General features: G+C 43.1%; 1 protein-coding gene across 2 annotated transcripts in view; it reads right to left on the reverse strand.

The window, feature by feature from the left end:
* ADAM17 (ADAM metallopeptidase domain 17) overlaps positions 1-23,514 on the reverse strand; it is a 37,348-nt gene that overhangs the window by 6,561 nt on the left and 7,273 nt on the right. For both annotated transcript variants that reach the window (XM_068405815.1, XM_068405823.1), the window contains exons 2-15: positions 17,524-17,656; positions 15,933-16,066; positions 15,116-15,204; positions 12,703-12,871; positions 11,778-11,908; positions 9,965-10,054; positions 8,751-8,864; positions 8,071-8,215; positions 7,457-7,545; positions 5,154-5,306; positions 4,114-4,313; positions 2,996-3,099; positions 2,166-2,300; positions 441-571 (exon numbers count right to left, since the gene is read on the reverse strand). In XM_068405815.1, the coding sequence (XP_068261916.1) occupies positions 441-571; positions 2,166-2,300; positions 2,996-3,099; positions 4,114-4,313; positions 5,154-5,306; positions 7,457-7,545; positions 8,071-8,215; positions 8,751-8,864; positions 9,965-10,054; positions 11,778-11,908; positions 12,703-12,871; positions 15,116-15,204; positions 15,933-16,066; positions 17,524-17,656 (1,817 nt within the window). The remainder of the gene's footprint in view (positions 1-440; positions 572-2,165; positions 2,301-2,995; positions 3,100-4,113; positions 4,314-5,153; positions 5,307-7,456; positions 7,546-8,070; positions 8,216-8,750; positions 8,865-9,964; positions 10,055-11,777; positions 11,909-12,702; positions 12,872-15,115; positions 15,205-15,932; positions 16,067-17,523; positions 17,657-23,514) is intronic.

A 23,514-nucleotide genomic window follows, 5' to 3' on the forward strand; every position in this document is an offset into this window, starting at 1 on the left:
AGGCTCACTGCCCCTTTCAGATACTGACAGCTAGATTTCCAGGTGATTGCTCCCTGACCTGAATTATTTTAGTCAAAATTAATTGGGCTAACATGAACAACTGAAACAGCAAGCGCTGCAAACCTAGCTCAGCTCACGGCAGCGCTCATTCACCTCCTCCACACAAACTGCCAGCTGCCTGAGCTGTGGGGAGCAGCAGAAAGGGGTAATAAGCAACGGTAGAAGGTAAAAGCTTCACCTTGCCCAGGTCTCTGCAGAACTACCTTCCATCTGCAGCCTTAGACGCCCCTTAATATTTATCCTGTGGAGAGCTACTTACACAAAATCACCCTGCTCAGCAATACGTCAAGCTTTGGCTTCTCTTTACCAGCACAGAGGATGCCAGAACACCCAGCCACAGAAGCAGAGCATGCAGTGCACTGACATCTGGGAAAACTTACGTTTGTATCACAGAAGCCCACGGTGCAAGGCTTCCCTTTGCGCAGGAACAGGAACTGGTCGTTAGCGTCGATGTACGGTATGCACCGATCCTGCTCGTCCCGGCAGCACACCTTGCAGGAATTATCCGTTTCTGTAATAAAGAAATGGACTCATTCCTCAGAAGCACCGAGAGTCACCTGCAACCCATAACCAGCAGATGTATAACCCCACACGTCCCCTGTCTGACAGTGTTTCCTGCCCAGCTTCCCCACAGGGAAGGCAGGACTCTGCGAGGTGCCCAGTTTTGGTTATGCTGATGACCAAGCCTGAAATCCAGCCAGACGCCCTGTGCAACATATTAGGGGACACAGTGGGACTGAGCTCTCCAAGCTGATACCTCAACACTGCAGGAATCAACAGGCAGGTGAAGAGGTTCCAAATACGTCCAAGACACAGATTTAAATATTTCTTGGAATTTGGGTCCTTTAGGCACCCTTCTCCTTGGCTATGCCCTCCATCTCAAACAGTGGGGAGCTCACAGCACTTCCCTGCACTGCCCCTGTGAAGCTTTCCTCCTGCTCCCAGCTGCTTTACCAGATTTAATAGCCGAGATGGAGAGCAAGCAAACAATAAAGCTTATCGACAGGCAGGTTTGCAGTAGCAGGGGACGGGACCCAGGAATCCTGTGTTCTCAAGGCACTTTAACCTCTTTGAAATCTTTCTTTAACCACTTGTTGGAGTCTACGACTCCTCTGCCAGATGCCTGGTCCAGAAGTTCGTTGGGATCTCCTTATAATCAGAGAATAGCCACTTTCCCTCCTGTCCGCCTGTGGCAGAGGAGTTGGAGGGTGGGAGAGTGCCCTCTCCTTTAACTGAGGTGCCACACCATAAGCGCCTGGGCACCGTCAGTGTGCCCGGTGGCCAAGGCCAACAGCATCCTGGCTTGTATCAGAAATAGTGTGGCCAGCAGGATTAGGGCAGAGATCTTCCCTCTGTACTCAGCACTGGTGAGGCCGCACCTCGAATACTGTGTTCAGTTTTGGGCCCGTCACTACAAGACAGACATCGAGGTGCTGGAGTGAGTCCAAAGAAGGGCAACGAAGCCGGTGAAGGGTCTGGAGAACAAGTCTGATGAGGAGCGGCTAAGGGAACTGGGGTTGTTTAGCCTGGAGAAAAGGAGGCTGAGGGGAGACCTTATTGCTCTCTACAACTACCTGAAAGGAGGTTGTAGCAAGGTGGGTGTCAGTCTCTTTCTCTCCAAGTCTTTCTCCTCAAGTGATAGGATGAGAGGAAAAGGCCTCAAGTTGTGCCAGGGGAGGTTTAGATTGGATATCAGGAAAAATTTCTTCACTGAAGGGGTTATCAACCATTGGAACAGGCTGCCCAGGGAAGCAGTGGAGTCACCATCTCTGGAGGTATTTAAAAGGCATGTAGATGTGGTGCTTAGGGACATGGTTTAGTGGTGGACTTGGCAGTGTTAGGTTAATGGTTGGACTCAATGATATTAAAGGTCTTTTCCAAACAAAATGATTCTATGATTCCAATTCTCATCTTAATGCTTCAAACCCAGCAGACATTTACATTCTTTTTCCAAACACAAAACACTAGCCCTGAAAAAAACAATGTTTAAACTTTTCCAGAAACCAGAAACTCTGCCCTCCAACAAGCAACCCCCATGGTGAGGCCAGTGCCACCCGAGGAGCAGAGCTGAAGCACGCATTTCAGTTCAGTCCCGTGTCACCCACCGTTGCACGCACACGACCGCAGGTTCTTCTCCCTCTCGCAGAAAGGGACGCACTCCCCATCCTTGCACTTCCCCATGTCCACGCAGACTGTGTCATCTGGAGCATTCCCTGGAGGTGGGCACTCGCTGCTGTTCCCTACAGATGGGGGTCAACAGAGTGGGAGGACTGTGTTAGGGCAAAGGGCAGAGCATTGAAGTGTGCAGGAGAAGAAAAAAGGAAAATAAAGGAAATCCAGACTCATCCCGGGGGGGAACGCCAATAGCTTGTTCTTGGCTTCCATCTGCAGGCTGCCTGCCAGCTCCTTCGAGAGGCAGCAGAGGCTTTGGAGGCTTTCAACAGCTCAGGCATTGTGGCACTCTGGCATCCAAGCAGGAGGTAGCAGACCCTGGAGGCACCATCAGCAAAGCAGGAGCTCTGACTTGCCTCCAGGAAAGATTACAAGGAGGAAGTAAACAAGTGGGGAAGTGAAGCAGAGTTGGAGTAATTCCACCCTTTCTATGGCAAGATTCAGCTCATTCTTGTCCCCTCCCAGTGACACACACTGTTTTGCTTTTTCTTCTTTTAAGGGAAAGAAACAAAGTAGTAAAAAAAAAAAAAAAAAAAAAAAAAAAAAAAATCAACATTTTTCATGTTCTTCTGGGCAGTAAATCACCAAGTGACTCCTGAACTACAATGAAACTCATTATAGGGCAATTTTGTGATGCTTAACTGGTCTCTAAAATTACATGTACTGGATGAATACAGGGCACTAGTTTGAAAGCGGATCGAACAGGACACTGAGCCTGAAGCACTTGGCTAGCTGACGTGAGTGGGACAGAACCACGTCCTACCAGTGCAAAAAGACTCTCCTTTACAAGTGGCATTTATGGCTTCCTGGCATTTCTTCTGTGCACTTTCAAACTGGCAGCCTTTACAGCAGGGACTGTTCCGATCGCTGTGGAAAGATCAAAATGAAAGGAAGAAATATTAAGCAACTTTTTTTTCGAAGAAGTACAAGCATGACAAAGCCAGGGAAAAGGATGTTTAAGAAAAAAAAAAAAAAGCTACTTCTTGGAGACTGACTCACTGATTTGAAACCCTTGCCCTCTCTGTACTCTCTCCCACGACCATCTTTCTACACACCCACTCACTCTTCATTTACCAAAGCCAAAGGCATGTAGAAAGTACAACATATTGAGAGACACAGGATCTTTGTATTTATTCGAGGCACCTGGATCCTCTTGTCACTTGTGCAACTTTGGACAAGATCTTCCACTGTTTTCTTCCCCACACATTTTTCTCCCATTTGTCCTGAAGGTTTGCTACTCTTTATTCTCCGCTCTCTTTATTCTCTTTGTTCTGCATCTAATGCAAGAAGGCCCTTAGTACAAACACAGTCCCTCAAGTTGAGGGAACTGGTTGCTATTGCACAAGCTCTCTACTATTACACGGTGCAGAGCTGAACTCTGAAAAACCAGACTGGATGCTGCATTGCAACAGGGCCACGAACACCCCAAGGAGCAATAACAGAAAGAGGACTCATTTAGTGCAGACGCTGTGTTGTCTGCTCAAACACATTTTGCAGCAGTCTCGAAAATACCAGTATGTGACATCAGTTTAAAGCCACCCTGTGATACAAGCAAAAATTGTATTTGCACAGAAAATTTTTAATATTAATTTTTGAATGCCTGATTTTGCTCTTAAATATAACAACAACAACCACCACCTTCAAGCCTGTAGCTCTTGGCACTTCTCAGTAAAAATAACAGAATGCTGTAAAAATTAATGCATGCAAACAATGCATGCACACAGCAGCCTTTCCTGAAATCCTTTACTGTCTTCAGCTCACACGTTTAGCCTTAAAGCCAGGAAATGGGTCTGTGACAGTGCAGGTGGCTTTTGGAGCTTTCAGCCCAGCCCATCGTTCTCTCACGCGTTAAAATAAAAGTTGCAGCTTATTTCCCCTTACCTGCATTTGGCACCATCTTTCAGTTTACAGTCTGCAGAGCAGCAGGGATCAGCCTGTTGGTACAAGAGGCCAGGATCGCATTCCTCCCCTTCATCCACCCTGGAGTTCCCACACACTTTGTTGTTGCGCTCTTTGAAGCACTCCTGGGCCTTGATCTCTATGGTCCTATGGATGGATTTTTTGCTGCAGCTTGAGAACATCTATAGAGTCACGAGGGGAAAGAGCAGCACTGAGGAGCGTACCTTTCTATCAACAAGTGGCATCTAACACAGCCCCAGTTTCCTTACACCTCCAAATTCAGGTGTCTCAGAAAGCAGTTATTCCCTCTATACTGCCAGTTTGACACCTTAGAAAAATTTTAAGATGGGTCCATAACAGACATTGCTATGTTACAATGCAGGGACACCCACACGCAGTCTGGCTCAGGGTCACATAGACAACTCCAGCTCTCCCACAGCTTCAGGAGCACTAGCAACCACCCCCAGGAAGAGCTACGAAGATGCAGCAACAGGGAGAGACTGCGTGGCCTCTCGGCAGCGGGGCTAGCCATGAACCACAAGTCAGACCAGACTGCAGACTAATCATTCCCTCGATAATCTTGGTTTCTGATCTGTGGAACAGGCACCATGCCATGTCCACACTGCCAGGGCAAGCTTCGGAGACTGGCTAGCACCGTGGCTGTGGCGTCTGGCAGTCTCTCTCCAAGAACAGCTATGGACCACCCAAACGCTATTTGGTACTGAAGGTCCTGAATTTGACTCTTGCTGATGACTTGCTTTTAGCAGCATGCGGCCACAGCTAATTACAAAAAACTAATTAAAAAAGCACCTGGACACACTATGAACTCCAGTGAAACTCAAAGACAAGCTTATCTTGCAGAGAACCCAACAGCATGTACGTATGTTTTCTTCTTATGGCTAATCCATTACATTCCTGATAGTTTCAAGCTACAGGAATCATTAACTAAATGGACTTTCCATGCAAAGGGTCATTGACCATAGCAGAAACTTCTATGTGGAAGCAAAACTATGCAACTATACCTTGTTGTTTTCATGATCTCCACTGACAGCAATTGGATACATAACGTATTTCCCTCCCTGGTCTTCAGTGGGGGCACATTCTGGCAGACTATCAGGATCATGCTCTGCTCCAAAGTTATGTCCCAGTTCATGCGTCGTAACCAGGTCAGCCTCCTTTTTTGAGCAAGAAAAAACAAGCAATGCTGAAAAAAATAAGTCCGAGCAGGACAGGACAGAAGATCCCAGCTACTTCCATGCCACCAGCAATTCTAAGATACACTGAGATGGAAAAGGATTTCCCTGCGAACATTTTTTTTTTTTTTTTTTTTTTTTTAAAGAAGTGGACAACTAAAGGTAAGTAAAATTATGGTCTATTTCCAAAAGCAAGTTCCAGGACAAGGTTTGAATACTAAACCACTGTTAAAGGCAACATGCTGTCCTAGAATACTGGTTCAATCTTGTTTTCAATGCAATGCAGACAACTTAAAATATCAAAATGTGCTTTTAAATAGCTGGAAGGCATAAAAAGTTGAAACAAAAAACAATCCAAACACCAGCTACTACAATTAGTCAATCTCTTGTTTCACATATCTTGCCATTAGAATTATTTCTTCTAAATGGATGATGACATTAGGAGTGCTGAATAAACTCTTCTATTGCATGATTACTAGGACAGACATCTACAAATGTGGCCCAACAGGGATGGATTTCCAACATCATTTATGCAAGGCGGGACTCCCTCTGCTGAAGATCCCAAACCAGCTCTGCCTCGCTGCGCCACTCTGCTGAGGATCCCAAAGCGGCTCTGCCTCGCTGCGCCGCACGCCACCCCATGGGGCCCTGACCAGCAGATGGTGTCAGGCTCACAGGGTGACAACCACAAATAAAACTAGCACAGAAATAAAAGTTAACCACAGGGAACCAAGCAGTTCAAGAGAGAGAGAGACAAGTTTGACGAGCTAACCGACATTTCAGCTGCTGTGCAGGCACAGGAAGGACCAAGCACTGCAACGAGCAGCACCGGTACCCAGTGTAGGCACAGCTAATGCAAGAGCCAGGGACAGGACTGCTGCCCAGAGATCACTCCTGTGCTTCATCATGTGTAATTTGGGGAAGGGTTTTAAGCAGATTTTTTTTGTCTATCAAAACCCAAGTGGACACCGTGCGACACTCCTCCTGCGAAACCAATCCACAGCGCTCCCGCTGCCTCATCCCAAGCTTTGTGACAGCCGCTGGGAAGACAGCAAGCTCCATTTCCTTTGTAATCCAGGGCAGAACTCCAGCCTGGAGACTGAACAACAAATGCAAATAGCATGGCAACAGCTAGAGCTCTTTGTCAATATCCCTCTCACACAAAGCTTCGCTGTCTTTTTTTTTTTTCCTAGCTTCTTGACAGCTTCTGTGCCAAGTTTTAGCCCACACATCAATTATGAATTCCCTTTATAATCAGGCTACAGAAAAGCACAGCTGAGAAGTCAGCAAAAGAGAAATATGCCCAACTGCAAAGATTTGGTAGATGCAAACACAGACACTGCTCTGATATCTTTACAAGTGAGACAAAGCTCATATTCAGGTCTTTATGTATTTACTATCTCATCAAGTATGAAAAAAACATCCAGACACTATCAATTTACATTAGGCTTAGTATTAGCACTAATAAGCCCTGCCTATTATACAGTTCTCTGCTCTACTTTTTCAGGGGACACACACATATAAAAAATCAGGTAGAGAAATTTCATTAAAAGGCCCAAACTAAACCACCTACTTTGCCTGCACTACTTTCACTGCTTTACCTTGCAAATGGAACAGACCAAGCATACACAACCGTCCATCTGCATGTTGTAGATGTACATAATAGCCAACACGTCAGGTTTTTTTCTTCTTTGATTCAGCAGACTTAATTTTATTCTTATTTTAAGTCTACTTTGTTGTACAGTATTTGCTTGTTCTATTGAGGGTATGTTTTTGATTTTTTTTTTAAAAGCAATATATATTTAAATTCATCTTTGGATACCAAAATCCTGTTTATATCTGAACAACTACAGCTCCTATTAGACACTGGCTACGTTTCCTCATTACTGTTCCCCAGGGAATTCAATCTTCAATTCCATTCAGCTCTGACTCCCCTTGTCAGCAAGGACAAAAACTATGATTTTGGTTTTGTAGACTTACATCCTTGTCTCTAGGGATCTGACCCAATCAGAAAGCCAGACACTTGTTTCTGAGAGAGCATGGAAGCTTATCGCAGTCCCATGGCACACATCACCAGCACACACATACATACACCAAATGTCCACGCTCTGCAGAGGAGAATACTCTCCTACCTTTGTGAGGATGGTCTTCCCGTAGTTCTTGGTGCTGGTTAAGCCACTGTTCAGATAGATGTCCTTCTTTGCAATTTGACTATAATAAGCTACAGAAGGGAGAAAGAAACAAATCAAAACTGCCAAACAGTTTTCTTGGGTTTCAGGGGTTTTGGGTGGAGAGAGGGATACTTGTTTGGGGTATGAACAGTTTTATTGTTCTCACAGGCTCACCAGTGAGACCCTGCCTCTTACTAGTTTTTGGAGTGGGGAATCTTTCAAGCACAGCACAAACAGCTCATGTATTGCAGTAAAGGGGAAAATATAAGAAATTTCCAAGGCAACAGCATCTGCTGTTCCAGAACCGCTGCAAGATGCACCCACACAGAGCAGCCTCAGTCTAGGGCTTGGCCTAGACAGCTTGTTCACAGCAGACAGCTTAGTGACTTTTACCCCTCCATCCCTTCTTTTTCCAGCTCCAGCCAAGAAAACAGCCATCTATTCTATCCAAAAACCAACCACTAGAATCTATGCAAATGACACATCACGCTTTCTGCGAGTTGAAGAAGATTAAACACAAATAACAAAAACTAGCTTTCAACCCACAACTGAGAGGGAAGGAAAGGAAGCCTTGCCTTTAGGACAAATGCCACCATGGCTGTTAGGTCTGGGAGAGCCAACATAAGCCAATCCAAGCGTTCCCATGTCAAAATCTTGATACGTGAAGAGATGAGCAAGGCACACGTGAGCTGCTTTCTCAGCAATATCAAAGCTAAATTGCTTTAAAGAAAAAAAAAAAAAAGTCAAATCTTTGTAAGACACTTCACAGTGCATAGTAGAAGTCTACAGCTAAGAACATTTATCCACTGAGTCAGACAAGCACCTTCTACATCTGGTTAAGTCAGAAAAAAGCAGCTGTTATCAGTCCTACAGAGCTGTAGAAAATTAAATTAATAGCCAAGTACACTGTACACATTCATTTACATAACTTGTCTATTCATTTCCCCTTTTCACAGGGAGGGGAAAACCAAGTACAATAATTTGATGAAGGCCACAAGGCAGCCAGTCTCAGGGCCAGACATATCAGGGCTGCCTTTCTGACTCAGACCACATATTAATAATTCTAATTGGTGTGTGCTCTGTAATTATGCAATAGAGCCCTTTACCATGGGCTACAGGGCACACCAGCTAGTCTGACTTTGCGTAACATCTACACATCGTGTGAAGGAAGTAGAGGAGTTTCACCTGTTACTACAGGGCAGCTGTATGAATAATTCTCTTTAAGGGGCACAATTTTTCAAGGGTTACAACCTACCTCTAGCAGCATTTTCACATCCCAGGCATCTTTCTTATCATCGGGGTAACTTTTTGCCATATTGTAATGCTTTTCTCCAGGTTTTACAAGATTTGGCTCATTGTGGATGATAATCTACATTTCAAAAAGGGCAACAACAATGTAGAGGAATTTTGATCAATTTTACAGCTACAGAAAAGCTTTCAATGTAATCTTAAATGCCTCAACAGATCTGCAAGAAGAAAAATTCAGACTCAGCGTGCTTCTGATATCAACTTTTCAGCTTCCGCTAATTAAGATACACTGACTGCATCACAAGCAACTACACAAGCCATTTTATAGAGCAACATCAGCAGTTTTCACTGTAACACTCTGCTTTGAGATGCATGTTACTCTATCAAAAAAGACCACCCAAATACCAGCAGGATTTACATCTGGTATAAATAAACCCAAACTGTTCCAGAGTTCGAGCTAACCAAAACATATTTTAAAGGATTGATATTTTCGCAGTAACCTAGAATTAGTGCATCATGTTCCTTCCCCCTCCCTGCCCAATTAACTCTCCTTCCTTGTTCCTGCAGACCTTTTCCCAGCAAAGGGGCAGCTAGCTCGTACCATGAGTCCCCGTGTTCCAGACCACAGCTCTCACAGTACTCCGAGCTGAAGGATTCCTCTTCTTTTTAATGCCCTTTTCCAGATTTCTGTGCACTAACTTTCAGGAGCCATCATATAAATTGTAGTCACTACATCCCGTGTGCCCACCCTATACCAGCCTCTACACTATCAGGACATCATGATGCCTAAGGGGAGTTATTAAAGCTCTTCAGGAAGGCTTTGTGGTTTTTTCATCTGTGTTTGGGGCCCACTCAGTCTTTGTAAGCTAAGCACTAGCCATAGACACAAATATTAAATACATGCATAAGAATATGTCTGGCAGAAACAAGAATTGCTCACATTCTGGGAAAAAAGCACCTTTGAATTGAGGTTAAACATAGAAAGATTCTTGCTGAAAACTCCGGTCTCAAAACCTGCGAGGAACCGAAAATGGGGGTGCTGTGTCAGATCATTAACACCACCTCTGGCAAGATGCTATTTCGGTGCACCCCTGGCTGGAGTTAATAATGTAGGATTTAATTATTTTAGCTCTAATCCAGATAAAATAATAAGAAACCTCGATATCCAAACCATGTTCTTATCCTCTAAACTAGAAACCCTTTGCACAGTTCAGTGAATACCTGCTCTATCTGTATGCCGTACCCATTGAAGGCTCCATTGTCCCAGGAAGTATTTCGGTAGATGTCATCTACTCTGTCTATCAATTCAATCTATGTAGAAAAGAAAAATAAGTTATTTAGTTCTGAGCTTTCATGTAATAAAGTTCAAGACACTCAGAGAAGCTGCAACATACTTACCTAGAAACACTCACTTCGAATTAAAATTGAACCTCATATAACAGACATACTCACTGATCCAAAAACAACAGCACTTGGATCCAGAGTATTGTCAAATACCCCTGAAATTTTTCCATCATAAAAAAGCAGTACAAACTTTCCCATTTATCACTTTCATCTGTGTAGTGGAAGAGCGATGATATTAAGAACAAGACATCTTCAGAAACACTTTGTTCATATACTAGTTTTCCAAATTTCTTTGAGGAGAAGGGCAGGGGAGAGAGTTGTTGTTACTGCTTTGTTTTAGCACGATGCTTAACTAGTTTAACTGACCCGAGGCCTGCTTCTCTCTCCCAGCCAAAAACTTATTATTTTCCTCATTATGGTTCAAGCACAAGGTTTCAGAAAGTCTCTCGTCAGTGCTATCAATACCTCCCTTTTCATGCTGTTCTCATCTTCCTAAAAAACACCCTCTACTAAATATAAACCATCAAACTGCTTAGAATGAAAAGTGACATCCAGAGCTACTCCATAATAGTTTACACTTTCATTTTCCAATCACAGTGTTGTTTACAGGACACATCTACCCAGGAAACACAACAGCAGGTTAGCCTCGGAGAGTCGTATGTCAGATGCTGCGATAACAGCATCTCTGCAAACACACGAATTGAGGCTCCGTTACCTGGGGAATGTAAACATTTCTGGGGACAGAAAGGTCAAAAAGCCAGCAAAGATGGAACAGAGTGATCAGAATTTCAAAGATTCAGGCTCAGAAAGAGACTCTTGACAAACAACAGGCCTCCAAAAGTGGTTTCATTTGGTTTTGTCTTGAGTCCCCAAACCCATACTCTCCACTTATGCTGAAAGGCTGCAGGCAGGCGTTCTATTTCACAAAAACTTGGCAGGTAGACAACCCCACTGTACTAGTTTTGGCTGGGTTACTTGGTAACCAGTAAGCGCCATGGAGCCCTGCTTTCCTGAGGATGGCTAAACACCTGCCAGTTGATGGGAAGCAACGAATTAATTCCTTATTTTGCTTTGCTTGTATGCACAGCTTTTGTTTTACCTACTAAACTGTTTTTATCTCAACCCACAAGTTGTCTCACCTTTACCCTTCCGATTCTCTCCCCCATCCCAGTGGGGGGGAGTGAGCGAGCAGCTGGGTGGAGCTGAGCTGCCGGCTGGGGTTCATCCACAACATCCATGTACAACCTTCAATTTTATTGTTGTGGACAGAGAATCCTGGAAGAATTTGAAAAAAAACCCTACACAAGTCGCTTTTGCCTCTCATATAAGCTTTAAACATGCTTGAACTTTAAAGATGCTTGGATCATTTGCAGCGGAGTTCAAACTCCATGAGATTCTAAAGCTCTGACTGGAAAAAGAACATTTCTTAGGCAGAAAATAGGATAGCCACAAGAAGTACGTGAAGGGAAGGGTTTTGTTTATACATGAAACTTGAAGAGTATTTAACTACAGTATCACCATTAGAAAATATTTTTAAAGCATGGTTTAGCACTTTTCCAGGTAAAAAGCACACACAGTCATGATGTAAACACATGTTGTAGAGAAGTAGTACAAGCTGTACGTTGTTTTAGCTACTGAATCACTATTCTTTTCCTCCATTTACTCCAGCAAACAGAGTATATTTACTTACCAAATAGTTTATAGTAGTACTCTCTTCCCCACGGCCCATATACTTGAAAAAACGATGATCTGCCACTACCAACATCTTGCACGTGTTTTTGGAGTTCTCTGGAACAGCTCTGCTCTTCCGATGGATGCTTGCTAATGTGAACATTTTAAATACAACTAAATAAACACTCAATAAAACTGCCACTGCTGTATCTCTTACCCTTATTTAAGACATGAATGTGAGTTTGGGTGGGGTTCTGGGGGGAGCGGGGGATGTTTGGGTTTGGTTTTTTTTGTTTGTTTGGGGTTTTTTAATAATTACTCTTATATTTTTGTCTTCATAACAGTCCTTAAGCTTGTTGTAAGGAAAGGAACCTACAGTAGTGAAATTGAGCCATTCAGCAGATTTACCTACAGAGCTTTTATGGTCATCATCTCAGCCTTAACACCTCTCCTCTTCCTGTTCCTAGCCATTATCCCCACCTCTGCTGCCACAGCTGAGGAGAGAGGAAAGAGGGATCCAAAACTCTCAAAAACCCATCATAGCTCAAGACGGATTCTTCACATGACCTCCAAAGCCAAAGAGGCCGTGCTGCCCAGTGCACAGAAGTATAACGTTGTTTTAACGTTCACCTACATTGCCACCAGCTATCACAACAAACACTACTTCAGCCTGATGAAATAGCTCCCTCTCCTTAGCCTACACTTCGGCAGGGCAAAACACCCTTTCAACAAGCCAGAAGAAACTGTTGCTAGGGGCATGTTTCTTCCTTTTCATCTGTTGTTTTTTTGGATGGGGAGCAGGCACACAGAGGAATGCTGCTTTAATAGTTAAACCAGAAGCAGCAACACAGATTATTACCCAGGTTCTGATCTTACTTGTCTACACAGCCAGAATTCAAGCATTTGTTTCAAAGATGCTGCTCTCCCAAGGTACGGACACTCACCTTCGTTTTGCTTCCTGTCTTCCAGTCCTTTTGGCAACAGTTCTTCTTCATTCAGCTTTAAATAACCACACACTTTGGGGGACTGCAATCGTGAGAAATCTTTAATATCTTCAGATCTGTAGACCAGCAGCCTTTCATCTTGTGCATTATCTACAAATCTCCACAGTGGCTGACAGCACAAGAAGAACAGAAATGCAATTAGTTAGGAACACAGTGAATGCAAAGACTAAGTCTATATAAGTAAAAAATTATATTCAGGTACCACCAAATCTCCACAGCTTTATGTGTACACACACACAAATACACTGGACTACAATAATTTCGCCCACATCAATAAGTCTACTGATAAAACGACATCCCCAAGAAAGCCAGCAGAATTCAACTCTTTTATGCTACACAGGCATCCAAAAATCTAAGATTGTGTCTACAGAGCAGCCACAGCCACTTGATAAGGCTGTAGAAGAGACAGACTTTTTCTTCCCCTCCAGAATATGAGCAAGCTGAGGAGGCACCTCAGGCTCCTCCACTCTCTCCATAACAGCATGGAGACTGGCACAGCCAGGGAGCTGATGCTTAGACTACGCTAACAAACGCAATGACCAGAAGCACAGGAGATGGCAGATAACAGAGAATATCTAAGTGCACAGCAGGATGCAGTCTTCACAGCAGAAGTCAGGCTCTTCAACGTTCAACAGCTACCCAAGTCACTTGTAAGCATGAAAATTTCTCCAAAAGCAAAGAAAATGGAGTCACCATCCCTGGAGGCATTTAAAGACATATAGATGGGGTACTTAGGGACATGGTTTAGTGGTGGACTTGGCAGTGCTGGGTTAATGGTTGGACTTGATGAACTTAAAGGTCCTTTCCAACCAAAATGATTCTATGATTCTATGAAAACAAGAAAACCACAAAGATCCACAGTTTTCCTAATTCCCACAGTAGATGTATACTGACCATCTTTTTTTTTTTTTTTTTTTTAACCAACACATCCCTATTATTATCTGTACATAACAGCTACAGCAACGCCGCCAAACACAACATGGCCAGGGTCTCTTCTTTGGGCAAGGCCAAGTAGTACAGACCGCCCATGTCTACACTGCAGAGCACTTGGGTCTGGGTCTCCTCTGGCCCTTTGGCAGTGGTCTTTCAACTTCAGACAACTACTATTTAGTATACTGTGCTTTTGGTTCACAGCAAAAAGGTCCTGAAAGGCAAAGGCTGTGCTGGCCCTGCAGCCACGTGTCTACAGTGAGAAACTGAGGGCGCATGTTTTGCATCCTAGGGCAAGGCACAAGGGCACCAGGGGTTCATATGAAGGTCCGCAACCTTTCCAAATGGTGGAGGAGGACCACGAAAGCAAAGGAAAGCAAGGGCAAAGTGGCATTGTCCATGCTGCCTTTTGGGAATGGTCTCTGGCACACACCATCTCTGACTGCACATCTCATCCAGCGTTGGTTAGGGGCCAAAGCTGACCCTGGGATGCTAACAGCTAGGCAGTGTGGGAGCAAGCCGGAGCCTCCAAGCCATTTAGCTGTACAGACACAGCCAGTGAGGAGCAAGGGGGCTGGCTGTGTGGGGAACTGAGATGTGCTTACATTACTCTGGACCACAAACACAAAAATGCTTTAAACCACAATCAAATGGCTACTATATGCTCTTAATGCAAAACACAAGCACAGCAGTTTGGGTATTTCAATCACATTTTCATACTTCAACATGACTGGATTTCCCAGGTTTACCCATAATTCTGCATATCCTTGGGTCTGAAGACAATTACAGTATCCATATAACACTCAGCCATAATTACTGTTATTCAGCCATTCTAATACAGCTTGTGTCTGGGAATATACTGCACTGAACAACTCACTAGGATAGTCTATAATTAAATAATTGTTGAATATTTTTTTTAAACTAATAGTTTAAAATAACACAAGCAATGAAAATGGTGAAAAACAGAAACAAGGGAGCAAGGGAAAACACCAGATTTTCAAATAAATCTTCAAGAATGGGAAAAATTCCAAGACATAACAAAGCCAAAATTTTAGAAAGCTCAACAAACCTCAACTCTGCTCAGAATACTGCAGTTTGTTATTCTAGAATACATGACCACCACTAATTACTAACGTTACACCATTTCTGTTTCTAAAACCCTTTCCTGTTTAAAACATACTTTCTCCCTGATGTACCTAAAACATGCAAATGTCAGGGAATGTCACTCACTAATAAAACTCAACACTTGCGAAAGTCAAATTGGTTTCACATTTCTCTCCCTCCTCCCTACTTACACCAAAACAAACACCACCACCAAATCTATTTTAAGCTAGAGAGGTGTCAATGTGACTAACTAGAAAGACAAACACACACAGGGAAGAGAACTGATTGTTTGAATATTGCTTTCAGCAGCAAAGCATACCTCTATATTGTATTCTTCTCCATCAGTATTGATTCTAACTGTAAAGTCTTCATCCCCAATATGTGCCACAACCTTGGAATTATGTTCTCCTTTAACAAGGAAAAGCAAGGAAAAATGAAATTAATTCAGCTCCATTTGCATGCACTCCTGCATGTAAGAGGACACAATATTTCTGCCAACAAAAGCAGCTTGCATGTTACTACTATCAGACAGCAGTTTCATGGTGCCAACCTGCATTCCAGTGGAAAACTTTCACCACATCACAAAGGTAACGTAAAAATCAAAACAACTTAGCAGAAGCATTAGTGTTGGACTAAAGTGGAGCAAAACACCGTTTCTCTACAGAAAAGTAGTCTGCAAAGAACCATCTTAAAGTTTTTTATTATAACAATCTGGGCAACACTGTATCACCATTAACTACCTGGGCTTTGTGTTCTGGGACAAGGAACATTCAAGTCCTACATTCCAGTCAGAATTAAAGCCACCATCATCATTTAAAAAAAAAAAAATATCACAAGCTGCTGCTTGAGTAAATTATACCTTTGTGTTCTGCCAAACTAAACAGAAGAGTCCTATCTTAGAACCTTGGTGCAATAGCTCAAAAAAACCTCACCACCCACCAAATCTAAAAAAAAAAAAATCCCAAACCCACCACAAAAACAAAACCAGAAAACCCAAAGGGCATGAGAATTAAGTTTACTTGTTCATCCTAACCATACCTGATGAAAATGAGGGCAATACACCATTTACTTTGGCCATGAGACCTGTGCAAAGCTGTGCTTTCTCAGCACTGACACACAGTCTAGTCCATACTAACCAACGACATGTCCAGTGAAAAAGTCTTGCCATTGAACACGATACTCCTTCTCCTTGCCTTCACCATCCACAATTAATGCTTGAAATTTTTCTGAAAAGTGTTCAGCAGTTGCAGTTAAGTATAATTTAAAGTGCCTGTAAAAGAATTTACTTCCATTTATTTTTAAGCAAAGCATACACGTAACAGATACATCCAGTCTCCTTTTTAGTGAGGGTTCAAAACAAGTTAGAAAGCATTAATTCTGATAAGCAGGCTACAAAAACACATACTGTGTAATTCATAACTGTAAATATTTTTAAAGAGTCAAAGATGTTTAATTAAAAAAATTTTTTAAAATGCCAAAATCCAAAACAGTCACAGTTTGCTCATGATGCACCTTCTCCATCTGCAGTCAAGCAAAACCAGTTACTGGTAACTATTTAAAGAAAATCAGACCAAGGAATTTGTTCATCTATTTTAAATTACAATATCTTAAAGTTCTTATTTTCTGAAATCATACAGTCAGAAGACCATAAACAGAAATCTGAACTCTGTAGATTTTTATGATATATTGTCGCAAAAACTAAAGGCCATCCCAAGAGGCAAGTATAGAACCTTCTCTGGAAGGTTCCTCATGGGCTTTTGGTTTATGTGGGCTTTGGGTCAAAGATTTTCGGTATGCTCCTCTGCAATTATTCTGTAATTATCAGTGGCAGTATTGCAACCTCACCATAAACTCAGGGTGCATGAGGCAGTGCAAAACAGGGACAGCCAGACATTTGATCCCATTAACCTTTTATACTTGGTACTTAAAAATTACCCCCTCCAAACATTTAGATGCAAAAAACATGCACAACAACTTGCATGACAGTTGTAATTGTAGATGACAGATGGGGGAAGGCACACGAGAACACAGTAGACAAAGATGTCAAATGAACAAAATCCACTTGCTATTACAAAGCGTTATTCTCATCCTGCTCCCCCATTTTAGATTCACAATTTTAGAACTCAAGTACCTGTAAGGCACTTTTCTGACACTCAGAATAAAATCCCTACAGCCTTCATGCCTGTTCTCTTCTACCTCTCCTTCCCCTTTCACTTGTGCTTCTATTTCCCATCTTATTAAAAAAAAATATTAAAAGAAGTGTTTTATTGAATGGGAAATTTACACTCAGTAGGAAAAGCATTAAACCTCCATGAAAAAAAATACAGTAAATCTCTTGGGCAACACACCACATGCACTCCCCAAACTGAAAGCAGAGATTTTCAAGAACCAGAGGAGAGTCAAGAAGTATGACAATGTTGCCAGATGAGGTATAAGTGGGATCCAACCCAATCAGTGGAAGTAATCTACATGAAACTAAAGCTAAGAACAAAGCAAAAGAAATCTTAAATCACTGCCACTTCAGCAAACAGCATAATACAATGCAACTTATTTTTCTGTCTCCTCTGAGCCTCTCTGAAGTCATATAACCATGCAGATCACTAACTTAGAAGAACTGGCCAGTCATGACAGAAAACAATGTAACTATTTCTCGTCTTGGAACTGTACATTATTCATCACAAACTGAAGGAAAATACTATGCTATTTCATTGCTGATGATTTAATTACCTTTGCAGGGCTGAAAAACTTAAGAGCCTCTCTACATGCGTCTGAGGCTGGAGGTCCCTCTTCTTCAGTGAGTGTTGCTGGATGCTAGACTGAGAAAGGATGTCATAGTCTGAAAGCATGGACTCAACTGTGTCTGGAAGAGCAACAAGGAAAGTTTTAGTTTCAAGAGACTCTCTCTTTCAGAAACGTACAAATAAAACAGCAAACAGAGCCTCCCATTTCAACATTTGCTCTAATTTTAGGATAACCATTGTACATTTCTGTAAAGGTGCATTTCGTATAGGCAAGTAGAATTCATAGTGCGAGACAAGACATGATCTGAGAGGCAAACAAAGAATTTACTTCACTTCTTATATCAATTTTTAAGTAATCAAACCACCATTTTTACTGCCACAGCTGTGCAGAGCTAATGCCCTCCCTGGCTGCCCCTGGAAACTCAATGTGGGAGAACGTCCCCATTTCTCTGGAGTGAATCACTCTCCTCTCCTGCTGGTCCCTGTCTGAGTCTAAAGAAGAAAATAATTTAACCTAGGAAACTTCTACCAAATTCACTGCAGATCAGGACTGTATTTATTACCTTTCTGTCCAACAGTAGCCAGAAAACATGTCTACATAGCATAATCAATCAGAAATAACTAACGGAGGCACCTCATATGAGGCACGGCCGGGTACTTTGGTTTCCCAATACCTTACCACCATGCAAAACTCCTTTGATTTCCCTACTCCGAACATGAAAACTTGTTCAGAGGAGGGAGAATAGGGCCCGAACCCCTATGGTGAGCAGCACACAAATACAAATTCAGGTCAATATTCTGCAGATGCTTCCACCATTAACAAGTGCACAATGCCAGCTGCCAACAGGGTTTGACTCTGGCTGATAAGGCCTCCTGCTGCTGTGTAAGGCAGGCCTTCGCCAGGAGCACCCCTCACGCTCCTCCTCTCTGGAGCACTGGGCTGGTTTTGGCTGGGACAGGGTTAATTTTCTTCATAGGAGTTGGTATGGGGCTGTGTTTCAGATTTGTGCTGGAAACAGCGTTGATAATGCAGAGATTTTTAGTTATTGCTGAGCAGCGCTTACACAGAGTCAAGGCCTTTTCTGCTCCTCCCACCACCCCACCAGTGAGTAGGCTGGGGGTGCACAAGGAGTTGGGAGGGGACACAGCTGGGACAGCTGACCCCAACTGACCAAAGGGATGTCCCACACCATACGACATCGTGCTCAGCATATAAAGCTGGGGGAAGAAGAATGAAGGGGGGATGCTCAGAGCGATGGCGTTTGTCTTCCCAAGCAACTGTTATGCATGATGGAGCCCCGCTGTCCTGGAGATGGCTGAGCACCTGCCTGCCGATGGGAAGCAGTGAATGAATTCCTTGTTTTGCTTTGCTTGTGTGCGGCTTTTGCTTTGCCTATTAAACCGCCTTTATCCAACCCGCAAGTTTTCTCCTTTTTACTCTTCTGATTCTCTCCCCCATCCCACCAGGAGGGAGCGAGCGAGCGGCTGCGTGGGGCTGAGCTGCTGGCTGGGGTTAAACCACGACAAGCACCCACCATGCAGTGAGACACCTGACAACCACCTTTGTTTCCACCAGTGCCCATCGACTCATTTGCTGTTTACAGCCTTAAACAGAGGCCCTTATTCCCACATCACCGTCTTCCTTCTCTGCCAGAGGTGTTCACTCTTTTCACTGCACCAAATGAGGAGTTAGCTGTGTTTTAGAAGAGGCAGAAGTGCTCATCAAATCATTCTTTATTAAAAAAACTCAATTTTTTCCCCTCCATTTCCAGCTGTGCTTCTAAACAAGACATGATAGCTACCAAAGTGGGTTTTTATTAACAAAGATGGCCTTCTACTTCTTCAGAGCCCTGATCACTAGTTTACACCACTCGGCCAAGTAACTCACGCGTTTTATTGGACTTGTAAGTAAGTAGCACCACTAGTAAGCTGAGTTTTACTGGCTCTTGTGCAATGAGCCAAGACTGCCAACTTGAAATCTAGATTGGTATAGCTCCTGAAATAATTGTTACTTTTTTTTAAATCTGACACTCAGTACCATCATTTATCCCCAAATACATGCCTCTAAAGCCCAAGAAAGCCTTTAAGAACAGGTGCACTGTTTGGGCCGAGGCAAGCACCTCGCTTGTTCTTTTGCAGGGGGGCGGGTGGGGAGAATTACCCACCAGTGTATGTGCACATGTGTGCTCGTGTACACTGGAAGTGAGGGAGCTGCAGAAACAAAGATGACAAAGATGACCCTCACAGCCCTCTTGGCCCTGCACCAGACCTGCCAGTGATGGACAGGTGACCTTCTTGTGCAGCAGAAGCCATCAAGCAGCGGCTCCACTGCTTCTCCCTCCCCACCTGCCCCTCCCCGGCCGTTGAGCAACACAGGAAGGGCAGTGCAGTTGCAATTTCCTGACTTCTGTTTACAACCCACAAGTCGAGAGCACCTGCAATCGATTACCCTGCATTTCAGGTTATATGCAAAGGCAAGTTTCCACCACCTTCCTTCGTCTTGTGGTTTTTTATCCCTTACATGCCCAGTTGCTGCATGCCAGGCAGCGCCTTCATCGTTAGCTTGCCCCATGCTGCAGAGCTGGTTCACTAGAGCCACACAGTGAGCAAACACCTAAAAACCCCCAAACATCCCTCTTCTTTAGAAAACCCATTATAATTCATTGCTTATGGTCTGGCACCTGCCCTCAGCCCAAACCACCTGGGAGGAGGGTAGGGACAGGCAGGGAAAATCAATTCTGAAGAAAACCTCATTAAACTGTCTAGTCCTAAATTGTTTTAATTAAACTGAGATTCTTTCAACACACTCAGCTAGCGCAGACCCCTCAATTAAAGTGAATGTTGATATATGGGATACCAAATGCCAGTTCGTGATACAGAGCAAGCGTGTGGTATGTGGGCCATGAAGCAAGAGAGGTGTGGTACCACTGCTGCACTGCTCGGGGACTCACCAAGCACAAGCTCTGCCCGAGAGGCACAACCCCAGCTGCAAAACACTACTCCTCCTGCCCCTTTCCACCTCTGCCTGCAAAGTACAGCCCAGAAACCTGGGGAAGGTCATGCCAAAGAGCAAGAAGCAGGTGCAACTATGCCAGACAAAACGTCTCAGTTTCATGGCAAAAGAACTGATAAATCTGCTAAAGAAATTAGTGGGTTTTTATTTGGTAGGCAAGGAGAACTTCAGAAGTCCTGCTCCACCTCAACACACAAACACCCTTCTGGAAATGCCTGACAGAGACACAGGAAGGGTAGTAAGAACAAGACCTACAGAGCTGATGAAGATGAGTAAGATGATTCTGTTGAAGTAACAAATGAAACACAGGACACTCCTAGTTCCTGTAACCCTGAAACAAGAATGCACTTGTTCGTATTTCCTCTTACTCTTCCTAAATTTGTTTGCTTTTAATTTTACTTGTGACATAAAAACTTAAGACATGCTGCTGCTAGACATAAACCTGTGAAGTAATTCAGGTATCACACAGATGTAGAAAAAAATATATTGGTAAAACACTCAAACCAAAATTATTTTGTAAAATTTTCATACTGTGAAAATTAATTCATGGTCACGGCTTATTGAAAATAAAAGATGAAATGCCATTATTTTAAACAAAATACAGAACTGTACAGAGTCCAACTGTACAGCAGTCTGTGAACGGGAGCTGCAGCAAGCATATACTTGACTGCTTTTTATGCAAGTTTAATATCTTTCTGGCATTCCTTCCTCATTATCTTCACTATGGTCCAAGAGTAATTTCCCATGGGCTTCAACAGCAGAGCTGACTCAGGTTTTCCCAAACCACTTTCCTGTGGTTCCTTTCCTTCTGGCCCCTCCTAGATTTCTGCATTCCTCTCTTTTTGGAGAAGAACATCTTAATTTCATCCTGATATCCCAAATATTTATTTATTTATGATCTCCAGCCTTCACCTCATTGCACCTTTTCTCCTGGGGAGGGATCTCCTAAGTACATACACATCTCAGGTTTGTAAGAGAAACAAGGAACACTGGTGACAAAGACGATACCCCAGAGTTCTCGAGAAGAAATCCACAGCAGCGATTTTTCCTCTGCCCCCAACTTTGAACTCACCGTTTCCTCCTTTTCTTTCACCTCCTTCCAAGGCTAAAAGCCTACTGCCACTAGACTTTGAACTTCACACAGGAAAGTATCTTTTAAATAAATTAGGGGCCAGTAGACATTGCAGCAGGCTACTCCAGCAGCAAAAAGCTCAAGAATGTACTGTGCAACAGCTCTGCTCACTGAGTTGGAGGCCACTGCATGTATTTCAAAAGAAGAGGTTTCTCTTCAAGTGCTCAGCTAACAATTGAAATACCAACGGCACCCTTCTCTAACCAGCTCAGATTTCATAAGCAGAACAGTAAATTCCCATGATCTCATGCTCAATCTACTGCCCGGAAAGCAACAAGTAAATGTGGCAAGTCAGCCATTTCATAACCATCCTTTTGCACTGCATTATTTATAGAAAGGTTAAGCTTATCCAGAAGCATGAAGTGTTAATCCAGAAGATATAATTAATATTTTTTAAAACTCTCTTCACAATTATCCCATGATAGAAAATGTCTCTACCTAAAACACAAGATCCAACAATATTTTAAAAAACACTACTTTCAGCATTTAAAAATTACCACAAGAGCATCAGAGGGGTTTGCAGGAATGATTGCAGTTATTTCTCCAACCATCCCAAAGGGAATAAAAGCAGAAATAAATCTCCTGTCAAAAGGCACTGAGATGGGATGACAAGCCTACAGAGAGAAGTCCTGAAACAAGCACAGCAAACGAACTCGGGGAGGATTTTGCAGTGTGACTGTTGAATCATTGGCATGCCCAAGACTGAAAAAGGGCTCCAGCCTGTATTCCGTGTGGCACTCATCAACTACAACCTGGGTACTGATCTCTAGCTGATTTCCAATGGGAATCAAACACCCATCAAAAGCTTGTAAGCAGCTAACTAATAACAATTTTTCTGATTCAGCCAGGTAGTGACTGAATGGTTGAAGGGCTCTATATTCTTTATTGTTATTATTTATTTTTTTATTCTCCAAATTATGCTCTTCTTCATACATTAAAATGATTAAAGTGACCAAATATAGTCACTTCAAATACAATTCACAGCCTCAGTCAGAATTTGGACCCGGAAACACAGACTGGAGTCTTTCCAACCTTAACCATATGAGCTAAAGCAGGTCTCCATCACCCTACATAAAACAGCTGCCCTCGTGTTTGTGGTAACAGCCGGTTACTGGTTGCAATATCGCGGCATCTTTTGACTGGAGCACCATTCCAGAGAGCACTAATGGAGAAGACCAATATATTTATATCTCAACTGGGCACACAAACGGTTTTCACCAGGCAGGAGGTGATTCAGTCATGCCAGTTGTTTATGGGTACCTTCTCTTAACATTTACACTGCTTTTAGGAAACCGTTGATGAAGAGGACACTGTTGAGAAGATCCATCTGTGGGAAAGCTGTTCCGTAACAGCTCGTTACACAGGCTGTAGCATCTTTCTCCAGTACATCTGGTACAGAGCCATTGCCAAAGACAGAAAACAAAGCGAATTGAAACATTTATCCCATGCAAAACAGCCCATGCTTTTAACAGTTTAGATAAATCATGTTTACTTGTTTCCACCAAAGACTGGCTGCTGCTTTGCTCATTGAGTATACACGAACAGAAGAACTTGCGTGAGAAACAAGTTCAAAGCAAGAATCAAATGTATGTCAAGTCTGCTTATAACCATAACAGGATAAAGGTTTACACTCTGTTTAAACACATTTCTAGACAAACCTGTTAGCAAGAATGGCCAGCCACATCAGCACTGCTGAGTGTTTCAAAAGGCATGTTTTTGACTCGATCCCAACTGCACCAAAGTTGCTAAACCATGTGAGAAAACAAGGTGCCTGAATTCAGTTAGTCACCAGCGCAGCGCAGACAAAGCCTCGGGGTACGGTTACACAGACC

This window comes from Nyctibius grandis, chromosome 1, assembly GCF_013368605.1.
Source record: "Nyctibius grandis isolate bNycGra1 chromosome 1, bNycGra1.pri, whole genome shotgun sequence".
Lineage (NCBI taxonomy): Eukaryota > Metazoa > Chordata > Aves > Nyctibiiformes > Nyctibiidae > Nyctibius > Nyctibius grandis.